This window comes from Mus caroli, chromosome 11, assembly GCF_900094665.2.
Source record: "Mus caroli chromosome 11, CAROLI_EIJ_v1.1, whole genome shotgun sequence".
NCBI lineage: Eukaryota > Metazoa > Chordata > Mammalia > Rodentia > Muridae > Mus > Mus caroli.
In genome coordinates, this window is record NC_034580.1 from 81,783,326 (window position 1) to 81,798,232 (window position 14,907).

General features: G+C 42.5%; 1 protein-coding gene across 1 annotated transcript in view; it reads right to left on the reverse strand.

The window, feature by feature from the left end:
* Positions 1-1,112: 1,112 nt before the first annotated feature.
* Positions 1,113-14,907, reverse strand: part of Vmp1 (vacuole membrane protein 1) — a 99,029-nt gene continuing 85,234 nt past the window's right edge. Inside the window, exons 11-12 of the mRNA XM_021177042.1 lie at positions 3,673-3,775; positions 1,113-2,726 (exon numbers count right to left, since the gene is read on the reverse strand). Of these exons, the coding sequence (XP_021032701.1) occupies positions 2,583-2,726; positions 3,673-3,775 (247 nt within the window). The 3' untranslated portion in view covers positions 1,113-2,582. The remainder of the gene's footprint in view (positions 2,727-3,672; positions 3,776-14,907) is intronic.

Sequence of the window (14,907 nt, forward strand, 5' to 3'; positions counted from 1 at the left end):
CAGTATGACATTTCTGCATGTGTCTAAGATAATCTTTGATGATTTAAAAACTGAAGAGAGGAGTGGAGAGATGGCAAGCAGGTGGGAGCAAACCCTGCTCATGGGGAAGCCCTCCCTGGATTTAGCTCCTGACACACACTACCTGTAATTCCAGCTCCCATGCAACGCCGTGTTCTGACACTGTAATACATGTGCACATACCCCCACACAGATACACGCAACTAAAGAACATATCAGTCTCAAAACCCGAAGTTAAGGCTAGGTGTGATCAGTTCCAGCACTTTGAAGGCAGAGGCAGGCAGAACTCTGAGTTCAAGGCTAAGCTGGTCTACACAGGGAGTCCCCAAGACAACTAGGGCTACACAGACAGACCCTGTCTCAAAACAGACAGACAAGCAAAATAACGAAACAAAACTGGAGTTATAGGAACATTTACCACAGCAACTTACTAAGCTTGACTTTGTGTTTGGTGGGTGACGGCTGAGTTGCTGGTGAACAGGAATCTCATACTGTCTTTATGCTACAGACAGCAGAGCACACTGGAGTCAGGAGGTTAGGAATGCTCACCACAGGAGGTGCTTCTATACTTAGCAGTCGGAAAATACACCATTTGCAGTCTTCTTTTTTTTTTTTCCTTATTCTACCCTGAAGCAAGTTTTATAAATAAATCCCAAAGACTTAATATAATTCACACTTAACATCTTCTTTCTTCAAATAAACACAAACTAAAATAGTGAGGCAAAGAGATGAAACAATTGCAAAGTAAGGTGGGAATTCTGATGCTAGCTAGCTAACATATGAATTATACTGGTCTAAGCCTGGCAGCACGGTGCATATGAAGTTAATTCTAGCACTTGGGAGGCGAGGGTGTGTTGATCTCTATCAGCCCAAGACTAGCCTGGTCTCCATAGTGAAGCCTTATCTCAAAATAAATAAGTAAATAAACAAGCAAACAAACAAATAAATAAAAATTTCATTGTTAATTTGGGCATTGCTTTTCAAGTATGGCCAGGTAACAAACTGTTGTTAGTCCCTGTAAAGAAAAAAACATAAACCAACCAGCCAACCAAAAGCCAATGAAGGAAAACCTTTCCAAAATCCATGAGGCAAGGTGAATTTTCATTTTATTTATTTAGTTATGACTGTGACGACTACCCCAATTTCCTAGGAAGTTTTCTCTTGATACTGCTGCTGTACCAAGGTATAAGGGCTGCAAGTCTCACAAGACATAAGGACCACAATTTTTGACTGCAAACCATGATGCTGGGTAATGTTTGAATGAAAACATTTGATATGGATGGTCAGATGAAAGATACCAAAATGTCAGACAGCCCATCGACTGCTGTTGCCATGAGATTCAACAGTCAACATCAGTCTGATAAGCTATCCGACAAGGTGGTACAGCCATGCAGATGTCACGACCACGACAGGGGCAAGCACGAGGTGCTCAGGCAGGGTTTAAAGCAAAGCAAACGTCTCTGGTTTGCTGGGACTTAATGCCAATTCTAGGAAAGAAAGCTGTTTATTTTCCTACCAGGCAAAACAAAATGAACAGGGTCAATCAAAAAAATGTCAGAGGAAAATCACATTGAAATAAAACACAGAAACACACCGAGATGTAAGCTTCCACCTGTTAAAGCCGGAGTACAAACAGCTAAAACTAACATGAACATGAAAAAGCCTTTCTTGCTAGTGTCCTCTGATTTATACATCACCACTTCTTGTTTTTATAAAGTAAGAGATTCCCATTCTAGGTGAACCTCATAGTCCCACTTAGATCTCCAGTCCAACATAACAAAACACCTTGGAGGTAGCTCTCTCAGGCAATAAATAAAAGCCTGGGCAATTCTGGCTTAAGTCTAATTGGCAAGGCTGCCACTCACTTTGTAGAAGTGAAAAAGAAACAAAAAACCATAGCACTAAAGAAAACGGACACAATTTCGGAATGATCAAAGATGTCTTTATAAAGTTTTTCACGACTTCATTCTAAATATACAGAATAAAAAATGGCGTACTCATTTGTGAGACACCAACCAGATTTTCCTTATACTGTTTCAAAATTTAAAGATCAATTTCCCCAGAGGGTGTGCAATGCNTCATAAAATGGCCTTTTTGAGGGTGGGAAAGGAAGGCATATTAAATTGTTCCATGATAGACATGCAAGATTGCTATCCAATATATATAACTTATATACATTTGGTGACTTAGAAAAAACCAATCATTTGTGACAAGCCTAAAAAGCCTGACATATTAACAGACTTCAGAAGGTTCTGTGTGGCCGAGGTTCTCCAGTTGGACCATGTGGCCCTGTGAAAGCATCAGAAGGCCAGTTTTTGTTAAGTTTGCAGCAGAACATCATATCCACCCGAAAGAATACAACGTGGATTGAACTGAGGGTGGAGACCTTACCTTAACAAATAAAGCAAAAGTATGTCAGTGTAAAATATGGACTAAACTGCTTTCAGGAAGAATGTTTTAAAAATCAATACAGGTTGGAAATGGGGATCTTCCTTCCTGGTTAGAGCCCTCCCAGTGTAAGGCAGGACTCCACCATGTTAACTTCTGCAGAAAAAACTCTCTGCTTATTTAGTTTTCTCCTCTGAGTTCAAGCGCTGCTGGATTCGTTTGGCATAGTTTTGTGCCATGGAGTTAATGATAGACAGGACAAAGTAACACACCATTGCAACAACCAGCTTCTCAAACATCCAGGATAACCAGTTTTCTCCCTGTAGAAAAGAAAGCAGAACAATTCAAGAAAAAGGGTTTCCTCAGTTCAACACTAAGGAGATTATTTGCAACATTTCAAGGGAAACAATGAGAACTTGAGGCTTGCCTATTATACCCAAACAACTAAAAATGGGTATGCTGAAATCCACATTCAGTCAGTTCAAGCTGTGAGATGGATAGCTGATGCTAACCTGTATGGCTTAGGGAGGGATGGGAGGGTGGGCTGTCCTTTTACACGGTGACAGAGTGGTCTGGCTAGAGTCTATACTCTCTCTACAGCCTTGCAGACCTTGCTTGGAAGGGAAAGAGGACCTAAACTCTGTTTCGGTATGAGAGCTGCGTTTAGAACATAAATGTGAGCCCTCTTTGGCCACAGCGGCAAAGAACTATTTAAAGTCTAAAGCCAAGGGAAACCGACTGCTCTCCCCCAGGCCCCCAGGTCAGGGTGCTGCCCACACATCTGCTGGTTCTCTCCTCTCGGTCTCAGGAACCGAAGGCAAAACGGCCAGGCAGTTTATTCAAGTTAAAAGTTCAGCTGTGGTAGGAGCCTTGCTTTATTTAAAAGAAAAAAAGAAAGAAAGAAAGAGAGAAATAGAGAATAGAGAAAGAAAGAAAGAAAGAGAGAAAGAAAGAAAGAAAAGCAAGCAGCTGCTTTCCTACAGCAGCAATGAAAGGGGACAACCATTTTACCTAGTGCTTGGTGATGGTGCACATGTTAACTTTTTAACCTAGCCTGAAAGTGTATGTAATAACTCATGTAAGATCAAGACAACATCGCACACAACAGAATCCTGTCTTCCATTACCCCATCCTTGTTTCTGAAAAGCCACTAGATATAGACCAATAAACTACCTCAGCCACCCCATCTAGAAACCCGGAGAGCTCCGGATCTAGTTTGAGCCTGCCGATGCCTGCTGAGGGGGTAGAAGCAGGAGGGATCCTCACCTGTGGTGTGCCCGCTTCACTTCTGTGATGAAGCTTCTGCCGCTGCGCCTCCAGGTACTCCTGAAAAGGCTTCTGCAGAGAGGGACCTATGCCGGGGACAGCACTGGAGGCAGGTATCAAAGGAAAGACACATTTGGGAAGAAAAGCAAGAGAAATGTTAAAGGAAATCTACTTACCCTTCAGATTAAAAAAAAAGAAAAGAAGGGGGGCAAGGACTTCACAAAAAGGACAAAATTCAACAATCAGGGTCACAGCAATCCTGTGAAGCTTGGTTAGTGATAAAATTCCTCCTGAACTCCTTAGAGATCTCGCCAGCAGTAATGCATTTGGGAGAAAGTAGGAGAGAGCTCAGAGCCACTGCTATGTCAGGAGGGCGAGGCCAGCGCAGCTGAGACTGCACACTGCTGTGGCACAAAGAATAAAATGAATGACTTCTGAGAAGTCCCACATTTATCACCACTAGTTCCTGTAAGAACTGGTTTAAACCGATTAATAAGGAAATGACTTATGCTTGTGTCATCTCTAGTTAAAAAAGAAACTGCCCTCCCTCTCTCTGACTGTCCCGTCTTCTCAGGGGGATGGGGTGGGTGGGAGGTGCTTTCTCAATCTAAGTCCTTATTAGGACAACCCCTGCGTCATCCTTATCCAAAAAGAATGCATTAGCACATTGGGGAGGCACCTCCCCCAGCCACAAGTCAGTGATTAACAAAGGAACAAAAAGGAACTGCGGACCCTGAATCATTTCATGGCTTATGATGGATGTTTGCACAGAAACTCCTGTACATTACTAAACAGCTTGTTCCAAGAGGTCTGGATAGCTATCTCAGATAAGGCTGGGGACCAACCAAGGTCCCCAGAGTTCCTAGAGCCAGGACTGTAAAACCGGTCTGGCAACTGAAGCTACCAGGCTCCGGTCCCCGCCACCCCTCCTTTTCTTTTGATAGCTAACAGGTTGTGTTAAATGGTACTGTGGGGCAACTTTGAAAAGTAAACATCCTTACTTCCTGTATTTTCTCATCTGTCTTATGTGCTACAAGGCAAATAAGCCTGTACTTTTCCTAGGGCCAGCAAAAGTACAGCAGCACATGTGCGCAGTGCCCAGTGCTACCCCGCAAGTGTACAGACACCAGTGAACTCTTTTTTTTTTTCCTGCCCCCTGGGTCAATTAAGTTGCTGCTTACAAAAGCAGAATAATAAGAGAAGACTCTTTTTTGCTACTATATTTGCCAGCCAGGAACAACTTCCCAACTGCTAGCCATTCTTTTTCTTTTTGTACTAGTATCGCCTATCAATCTTTTACCTAGTAATATCCTTAACGTTTAATGGAGTCCCTGCTTTGTGCCCACACTATAAAATAGAAAAACAAAATGCAGCTGGGCATATTAGCACACTCAAGTAGTCCCAGCACTCATGAGACAGAGGCAGGTGAGTCTCTGTGAGTTAAGAGGTCTTTTGTAGGGACAGTTAGGACAGCCAGAGCTACACAGAGACCTTGCCTCACAACCAAACAGGAGAAAGTACAATCCTAAACACTCAGTGTAGAAAAGAAACGCTAAAAGCACTGGGAGGGGAAAGGAGAGATGACTGAGGGATGGTGATTATAGCCTAAACAGACAAGCTTTGAGGGTGAGGCAATGCAGACGGCAGCCCGCCCGCAGACCTACAATGGCAAACAGTGAGGCAGTGCAGTCCCAGGTGGGACTCGCTCTCAGTGGGTGGACATCTCCTGAGGAGCTTAAGCAACTCTTCCTTATAGTACAGGCAGGAATGCAAATGGTCTCTCCATTTACACTAGGAATAAATTCTCTAGATATCAAAACAATTCCAGCAAAGTGTGGGGACACATACACTGGCTTTGACTGCACCACTGTACCCAGAGGACAACGTCTGGTTCTTCCCTCCTACATGTGGGTCCTGGGAACCTAACTCAGCTTGTTAGGCATCCTTACCTGCAGAGCCACCTCACAGGTCCCCACAAAGTATTCTTTTTTTTTTTGGTTTTTCAAGACAGGGTTTCTCTGTGTAGCCCCGGCTGTCCTGGAACTCACTTTGTAGACCAGGCTGGCCTCGAACTCAGAAATCCACCTGCCTCTGCCTCCCGAGTGCTGGGATTAAAGGTGTGCGCCACCACACCCGGCTCCCACAAAGTATTCTTTTTTTTTTTTTTAAAGATTTATTTATTATTATACATAAGTACACTGTAGCTGTCTTCAGACACTCCAGAAGAGGGAGTCAGATCTTGTTACGGATGGTTGTGAACCACCATGTGGTTGCTGGGATTTGAACTCAGGACCTTCAGAAGAGCAGTCAGTGCTTTTACCCACTGAGCCATCTCTCCAGCCCCTGACATGGGCTCAAACAGCTCAGGCTGGGCTAGAACTTGTACGATCCACACTTGCCAAGACTCCTGATCTCCTGCCTCTACCTTCACAGTGCTAAGACTGCAGGTCTATACCACCATATCCAGTTTGTCCATAGCCTCACACTGCTAGAAAGCACCCTGCCATCCTCAGCCACAGCTGATACTCTCAACACACATGTAAGACACACTCAAACAGCCCAAAAACTCATCCCTCAAGTTATGTTTGAGAAGTAGACCAGAAATACAAATCTCTTCTGGCACACCAAGAATAGTATACTTGCTGCTGTGTGTGTGTCTGTGTGTGGGTGCATGTGTGCAGACACATACACATTATTACAGTTCAGTGTTGGTTACAGGTGTTATTCTGAAAGCATTAAGTTCAGAGCCACTGTGTGTCCACAGCTAATAACTCCCCCACCCCCCTTTTTTTTGAGACAGGGTTTCTCTGTGTAGCCCTGGCTGTCTTGGAATTCACTCTGTAGACCAGGCTGACCTTGCACTCAGAAATCTGCCTGCCTCTGCCTTCTGAGTGCTGGGACTAAAGGCGTGCGCCACCACTGCCCAGCAAGAACTCTTATCTAACCCTCAATGGTGAGTGAAGCGCAGTGAACTAGTTTTGTGATATAGAAGAACACAATGCTGTGGAAGAACAAATATAGACAGAGCTATGATTTAGTATTGAACTCTTTTTTGTTGTTTTATTATTATTATTATATTATTATGTTTAGTATTGAACTCTTCTGTAGCACCCTTTATTAGACTAAAATGTACTTAAGCCAGCTTTATAAATAGCTACTTGGTCTCAATAAGAAAGCATTAAAATAGGGGAGGTTTCTGATTTTACCTTCTCCTTGTTGTCCTTTAAAACAATAGGGAGAAAAAATTCTATGGATAAAGTAGTAGGCAGAGGCAGGGGGATCTGACTGAGTTTGAGGCCAGCCTGGACTACAGAGTGAGTTCCAGGACAGCCAGGGCTACACAGAGAAACCCTGTCTCGAAAAAACAAAAACAAAAAACAAAACAAACAAACAAAAAACAACCCCCCCAAAAAACAATAAAAAAATTAAGCCCAAAGCAAACAAACAAATTTTGTAGGTGGTAGGTTTGTTTTCTGTAACTGACTGTTTTTTGGGGTGGGGGGTGGGAGGGAGGGCCACAAAACAACAAAAATCAATCCTAAACTCTTAAAAGAAAAACTTCAAAAGTTCAGAACTCAAAAACTGATTTCATGTGTTTCCCATGGTTTTATACTTAAGTATATGTTAGCACAAACAGAAGACAGACTTCCTGACAAACAGTAATTACTTAAAAAAAAAAAAAGAAAAGAAAAAAAGAAAAGAAAAGAAAAGAAAAAAAGACACAAAGAGAACGAGAACTCTAGCAGGGCATGGTGCCTCACACCTGAGAGGAGTGAGGCAGGAGAGTGCCCAAGCCAGGCCAAGCCAACACGCCACAGCCTGGACAGCAGTGCACACAGACACCACTAAGCAACCAATCAAACCAACAAACAGATAAATACACTCAAAATGACACTAGAGAAATAAGAGTCCCGACCACTTTGTAAGTAAAATCTTTATTTTTAAAACAGTTTAGAGACGTTTAACTCTATTTGTCTCAATCATATATCTATCAAGAATGTGCATTCTGAACTCTCCTCATCTTTACTCATAAAGGCTTGCATCAGTTCTTGTTCTCAGATCTCCCTGAGGAAGCTGCAGAGCTGGGGGAGCTTGTTGCAGAGTGGGTGGGGTAAGTATTCCACAATGCACACAGCTCTATTTGTTGCTTAATACAGAAGCCACACTCACTCAATCCAAGTGCCCTAGAATCGCACCACCTCTCCCTCCTTTGCATGGGAATTCTTTCAAACCGTGGCTCTAGCAAGTTGGTTCGTCACATATAAGAACACATCTAATTAACTTTGAGTCACTTCTCCGTCATGGAGATAGTAACCTAACTAGATGAAATACCTGAACTTTTCCTTGTGCTTGTCATGATTCTGTTTGGATTTTTCTAGTAAGATGTGTTTTTGGTTAATGTATTGTCATAGCACTATACTTACCAGGAATGTGAGCTGAAAATGGGAGATCATGCCTATAATCACTGCAGTGGGTAAACTGAGGCAGGATAGCAAGCCTGTGGTGAAACACTGTCTTAAAATCAAAACAAGATCATTCAGGCAACTCAATGGGTGAGGCCTGATGAGTACTAAGGACAGATGAATTGACGGGCGGACAGAGACAGACAGACAGATAGACAGACAGACAGACAGACACACACACACACCACATAAAAACAACAATGCCAGACATAGCATATGCCTTTAATCTCAGCACCTGGGAGTCGGAGGCCAGCCTAGTCTATATAGTGCGCTCCAGGATAGCCAGAGCTAGAGACCTTGTGTGTGTCATCCTCCTGACCTTTAAAAATAACCTCAAAGCAAACCAACAAACATGTACTGTCAGGCAGAGGCAGGCAGATTTCTGAGTTCGAGGCCAGCCTGGTCTACAAAGTGAGTTCCAGGATAGCCAGGGCTACACAGAGAAACCCTGTCTCGAAAAAACAAAAACAAACAAACAAACAAACAAAATGTACTGTTTTGTGAGGTGATTTCATCTGACTAGTGTAGGGGCAGACTGAAGTGCATTTCAAACTTAACCCGAGCTTTGCTTCTTTCTTGACTACTTCCCTAGGATCTCAGTACGAATGAGAACTCGCAAAGACATACTGGTGTGAGTCCTAAACAAGGAAGCTATGGTACAGAGGTAGTTTTCCCCTTTACCTCGTTGTGCGGCACTTCGAGGCTAAGTTTTTTGGCACCTCCTGGTGATTATCACAGTACTAGCCTCAGGTGCTAACACAGGGATCACTGAAAACTCATAAGGGAAGAATGCTCTGAGAAGAGGAGTCAGGTCATCACCACAATATTAATAATATTAATAATAATAATGTATTGCTTTGGTTATATACACACAAAAGCCCCACTTTACCTGTGTGTATACACACACAGAGCACTACAGCTTGTAGTAGAGGTCAGAGGAAAACATGAAGGATGGTTCTTTCACCTCACCATGTGGGTCTCAGGAACTGAGTCTCAGGCCAGCACACTGGCAGTATGCCCTTACACACTGAGCCATCTTATTGGCACTATTTTGTTTGTCAGTTTGAGATATGTGTTCATGTAGCCCAGGCTGGCCTGGAACTTTTTACATAACTAAGGATTATCTTGAACTCCCGATCCTCCTGCCCTTACATCTAGTGCTAGAATTTGAAGAATGTGCCACATCTGCCTTCTAAACCCATCTTAAGGCTTGGTTAGCAGTCTAATTAAATGTCAAGGAGGAAGGCAAACTATATCTACAAAAATAATCTCCTCTCCTCCCCCCCTCTCCTTTCTACACAGCCAGGCTGTCCTGTTGGAACTCAGAGATCCACCTGCCTCTGCTCGATAGTGCTGGGATCACAGGTGTTGTGCGCCCTCGTACCCAGCAGTCTCTTGTCTTTATAATGGACACCTATGAAGGATCTTTTAGGCATCTGGACAGCCAAACCTGTGCTCTGAGAAAAAACTTTTAAGAATTTTATGGATTAAATTAGCAAATTTCAATAGTAAATAAAATTCAGGTAGGCTCTGAACTCACATCCTCCTGCCTGAGCTTCTCATGTGCTGGGCTTACAGGCATGTATCAGGCTTTTCTGTAGAACTTAAGATATGGATGGGCTGCAGTTCAGAAGCTTAGGAATAGAGTCCTAAGTAGAAAACTATCTGCTTTTTCATGTTCTTTTGCAGGGCTAGTGGGTGGTGGGCAGGGTCTCCTTATGGAGCCCAGGCTGGCCTGGAGCTCTCAAGCGTCCTGACTCAGTCTTCCGAGTGCTGGCATCTCAGACACACACACACTAACATTTTTGGTGAGAATGATCATCTTCCGACTGAAGCTAGCAGAGTCCTCTGAAGACAATGAAGTGGACACTTACAGCAACAGTGGGACAAACAGTGGGGTAGATATACTTTGGGGATAAAATAAAAGCCCTCTCCCATTCTACTTCCATCATATGCAGACCTGTCTTCTATTAAAAAAAAAAAGAGTCGATAATTCTCTTTTTTGGTAAGACACTTATAAATAATTGTTTTTAGAAATATGTACAAAAGAAAGGAAGGAAGGAAGGAAGGGGAGGGGGAGAGAGGAGAGGGTACACTCTAGTTAAACATTGTAGGGTTAAAATTTCCTCCCCACCCCCAGACAGTGAGTGATCTAAACGGGCTTAACGGTTAGTATTTTAATGAGTTGTCATTTCCTGTCTGATAAAGATTCTCACAGTGTTTAACCACCAGTTTCCCTAGGGACCAACCAATACTAGAGCTCTATTTATAGTGACTCAGAGCCGACCTCAGACTCCTCGCCTGATTCAACAATGACAGATTAACCAAAACCTTCCACTTAAGGTGGACTCCTTAGAAAGAGCAGGGGAATTTATCAAGAAATCTTCTGAAGAAGCCAAAGGCCACCTCATAAACCTTCATTAATATTAATACCTGTCCTGCCCATCGGAGATTAGAGGGAAAAAAATAAGACATCAGTTGTTACCTAACTATTGCGGGAGCGAGCGAGTGGACTGGCACTGACTGAAAACCAGCATCTTTAACTTGGTGAAAGTAAGATCTAGGAATTCTGGGTGCCGGGCATGAAAGTGTTACTATTGTTACCATTTCACTGAACATAGAACACAATCTAAAAAGCTGATGTTGCCAGGGAAAATTGGCAAATTGACTTGACTATTTTACCTCTTTTGGATTTGAAAAGTGCTTTCTTTATACACCAGGGTTTTGGAAGGGGATCCCAATATACAATGAACGCAGAGTGAGAATTACATACTGCACTGGAAATTCTAGGCCTCTTATATATGGACTTGTTTGTACTGACAGTCTCTGGCACCTTCTAAAATTTGCTGTGATTCTACCTGTGTCCCTCTGAAATAATTAAAAATTCTTTTGTATTCAACTTAGCTCACTGTGTACCCAGTGGCATTATTTATACACATGATAGCATCCCTTTCTTCTAGACTTGGTGGAAGACAGACCACATTGCTTTTTCCAGACACTTCAGGCATACGGTCGCTTGTGCTTCACAAGGGGTTTCTAGCACGCAGGGTTTTGCAATGCCCTTGCTTTTTAATGTTTCTTCAGAATGCAGACCTGAACAGGAAGGACAGGCAGGCACTTCTGTCAATGGTAGAGCAGGAGTTTAAGGAATGGTCTGCTGTAATGGAGTAAAAACGATCTTGCTGGCTGCATTCAAACAGCTGCCTGAGACTGAGACTGGCTCTGCATGCTCATCTCCAACTTCCAAGACTGAGGGACAAACACAGCCTTCTGTGGTGCTCTCTCAGCAAGCCTTGGAAACACATCTTCATTCCGGTTTTCAAAGAACAGAGGCTAATGAACACATCAGGTTGTATTTAAGACAGAGAAATACTCTGTAGCTCAAGCTGGACTGGAAATCATGATAATCCTCCTGCCTCAGCTTCCCAACTGTGAAGATTACCGGAGTGAGCTACCAGGCAAGAATTCTTCTCATCTATCTCTATTGATATTTTCTCTTTATGTTGCTCTGGCTATCCTAGAACTTGCTATGGAGATCAGGCTGGCTTCTAACTCACAGAGATTCGCCTGCCTCTGCCTCTAGATTATTGGATTAAAGGCATGTATGCAGTACCATGCTTAGCTAGCCTTGATATTTCTACTATTTCTTTTCTGCCCCACCCCAAGCCTGCTTTTAACTTCCTCTTCTCTCCCCATGCTTGTACATGGTGCACACCATCATGTTCAGTAGTAATTTGTATTTTCTTTTTCCTTAATTTTTTTTGTGTATATATGTGTGCCCAAATGTATATATGTATGTACAGGTGCCTAAGAAGGCCAGAAAAGGGCACTGGATCCCATGGAGATAGTTACAGGAAGTTATGTCCTATCCAATACAGGTGCTGGAAACAAAACAGGGTCTATGGGAAAAGTGGCAAGTGCTCTTAATTGCTGAGCCATCTCTCCAGCCCTGTAATTTATATTTTCTCTCTAGTTCTTTTTTTTTTTGGTTAGTATTTCCCTCATCCAAAAACCACACAGTAATTCCTCTATTAATGAAAGAATAGGTTTATGTATCTAAGAAGTAGGGTAATTAAAATGTGTCAGGAATCCCTGACTGCCTTTTGCTTTACCCTGTATTATCTAACAAACTGGATTTTAACTTTAATATTCCACTGAAATGCTCTGATAATGGTAACTTCCTAATAAAATACCCATTTCTCATCAGCAGTCTAGCTATGCTGCATCCCAGCATCTATGACAGAAACATGGAAGAGTTTCTGCAGATTACCACAGGCACAAGAAGGGACGCTATCATCAACTGCAGAGGGAGGTAACTTTAAAATCAGAGTGCAGAACTGCGTCACCACAGCTGGGTCCTAAGCTAGTGATCCTTTCTCAGATCACGGAAATGAATACTTGTGGTCCAGACTTTTTTTTTTCTTCCTTTTTTCGAGACAGGGTTTCTCTGTGTAGTCCTGGCTGTCCTGGAACTCACTCTGTAGACCAGGCTAGCCTCGAACTCAGAAATTTGCCTGCCTCCGCCTCCCGAGTGCTGGGATTAAAGGCATGTGCCACCACGCCAGGCTTGATCCAGACTTCTATAACCTTTTAAGAAAATTATTTTCGGCTGGGCGTGGTGGCGAACGCCTTTAATCCCAGGACTCGGGAGGCAGAGGCAGGAGGATTTCTGAGTTCAAGGCCAGCCTGGTCTACAAAGTGAGTTCCAGGACAGCCAGGGCTATACAGAGAAACCCTGTCTCGAAAAACCAAAAAAAAAAAAAAAAAAAAAAAAAAAAAAAAAAAAAAAAAAGAAAATTATTTTCATAATGACCAGCGTAAAACAGAATCAGAGACATGAACTAGATTACATTTTATAATAATAGTAAAAAAAAATAGCCATGCAATGTAGCCCATCCCTTTAAGCCCAGACAGAATTCTGTGACTTCAAGGACAGCCGGGTTTACATGAAGTGAGTTGCAGGCCAGCCAGGGCTACTGAGTAAGACCCTCATTCAACAGAAGCAGCAGCAGCACCAACAACAAAAGATGCCACCAAAAAACCCTCCAAAACAAAAACAAGCAAACAAACAAACAAACAAACAACTCAAACAGAAAAATAAGAAAAAGTTGAGTTTTCCTCTCGTGGTCTAGGCTGACGTAGCTCATTCTAACTACTTTCCATAGAGTGAAGAACAAGAAACAACATCCCGACTTCAGAGCTTAATTACTAACTGGTTCAAACGATCTCTCTTGCCACAGGCAAGCCTGACTCTGAGGTCAAACATCAAGTTAACTCCGTTGTTAGAAGACAGCAAAGAAGAGCATGGAACATTCTGTAACTGGTGAAAAGTCCCTGTTCCAGCCAAGCCCATCCCCCAGCCCTCGAGTTCAATGACTGAGTTATGGAAACTTCTCTTGTGTGGTAAAACTGGGGACTTTGTCTTCCAATCAGACCCTGGCAAGCTGACAACAAGCCAATGTTCTGCATATGGCTTATTGCAAGTCACAGGCTAATGTTATTTTCTGGGAATTCTTAGCCTCTATTTGGTGAGAATTCCGGAACATGTCATTTTATAATTACAATTTTTATCATTTGGTTCTGTACTTTAAGAAATATGCGCAGGTCTCACATATTTCTTACAATGTAAGTCTACAATGAATTAAAAATCAGTTTTTTGGTTTTTTTTTGTTTTTTCAGTTTTTTTTTCTCTGTATAGCCCTGGCTGTCCTGGAACTCACTCTGTAGACCAGGCTGGCCTCAAATAAAAATCAGTTTTATTTCATCACAGTAATAGGGAAGAAGACGTTAGCACTGCCTTTCAAGCTCTCAGGTTTGCTGACGCTTTGGCTCTGACTTTCCCTCTGACGTACTCAGAGAGTACAAACTAATGTACAAGCAACATCTTTAAAAACAACAGAATTCTGTCCTTGCCCACCTGCTAAGAAACACAACATAAATTAGAAAGCTATTTTCTATATTCTAATCTTTCAGAATTTGTGAGTGGTCCACTCTGTCTGATTATCTACAGAGTCTAACTTAGATCTGTCTACTGATTTAGAGAATAAGGACGTTTTCCCTTAAACCTGTTGCTATGAGCAACTACTTTCTAGAACTGCCCCAGAAATAAAGCTGTTAATTATGACTGGGGAATAGGCATTATTTAAATCAGGGCGTCATGTTTAGCTAGGCTATTCCATACTTATATTAAGAATAGCAGTCCACTGGGGCTGGAGAGGCGGCTCAGTGGTTAAGAGTACTGGCTGTTCTTCCAGAGGATCTGAGCTGAGCTTCCGGCACACAGGCAAAAGACCATCTGTAACTCCAGCTCCAAGGACTCTGACACCTTCCAGTCTCCACTGTCACTCAAACACATGTGGTATTTACTCACAAAGATATACATACATACACGTAAGTAAAAAATATCAAGGTCAGCCTGGTGTATATTGTGAATTCTAGGCAGCCACAATGCATAGTTGAGAGAAAGTTACAAAAGAAAAGAAAAAAAAAAAGAAAGAAAGAAAGAAAGAAAGGAAGGAAAGAGTTTAAGATCATTCTGAGTTGTATATGGAGAACCAGACAAACTCGAGCTACACGAACCCATGCATTGGGGATTTAGGGTTATATTTATTATTTTTGTTACAGGGCTAAGTATCCCTGTAAACACTCTACCACAGAGCTACATCTCCAGCCATATTGGTAATTTTCATTTTCAACGCTTATATTTTAAAACATCTAGGCCGGGCGTGGTGGTGCACGCCTTTAATCCCAGCACTCGGGAGGCAGAGGCAGG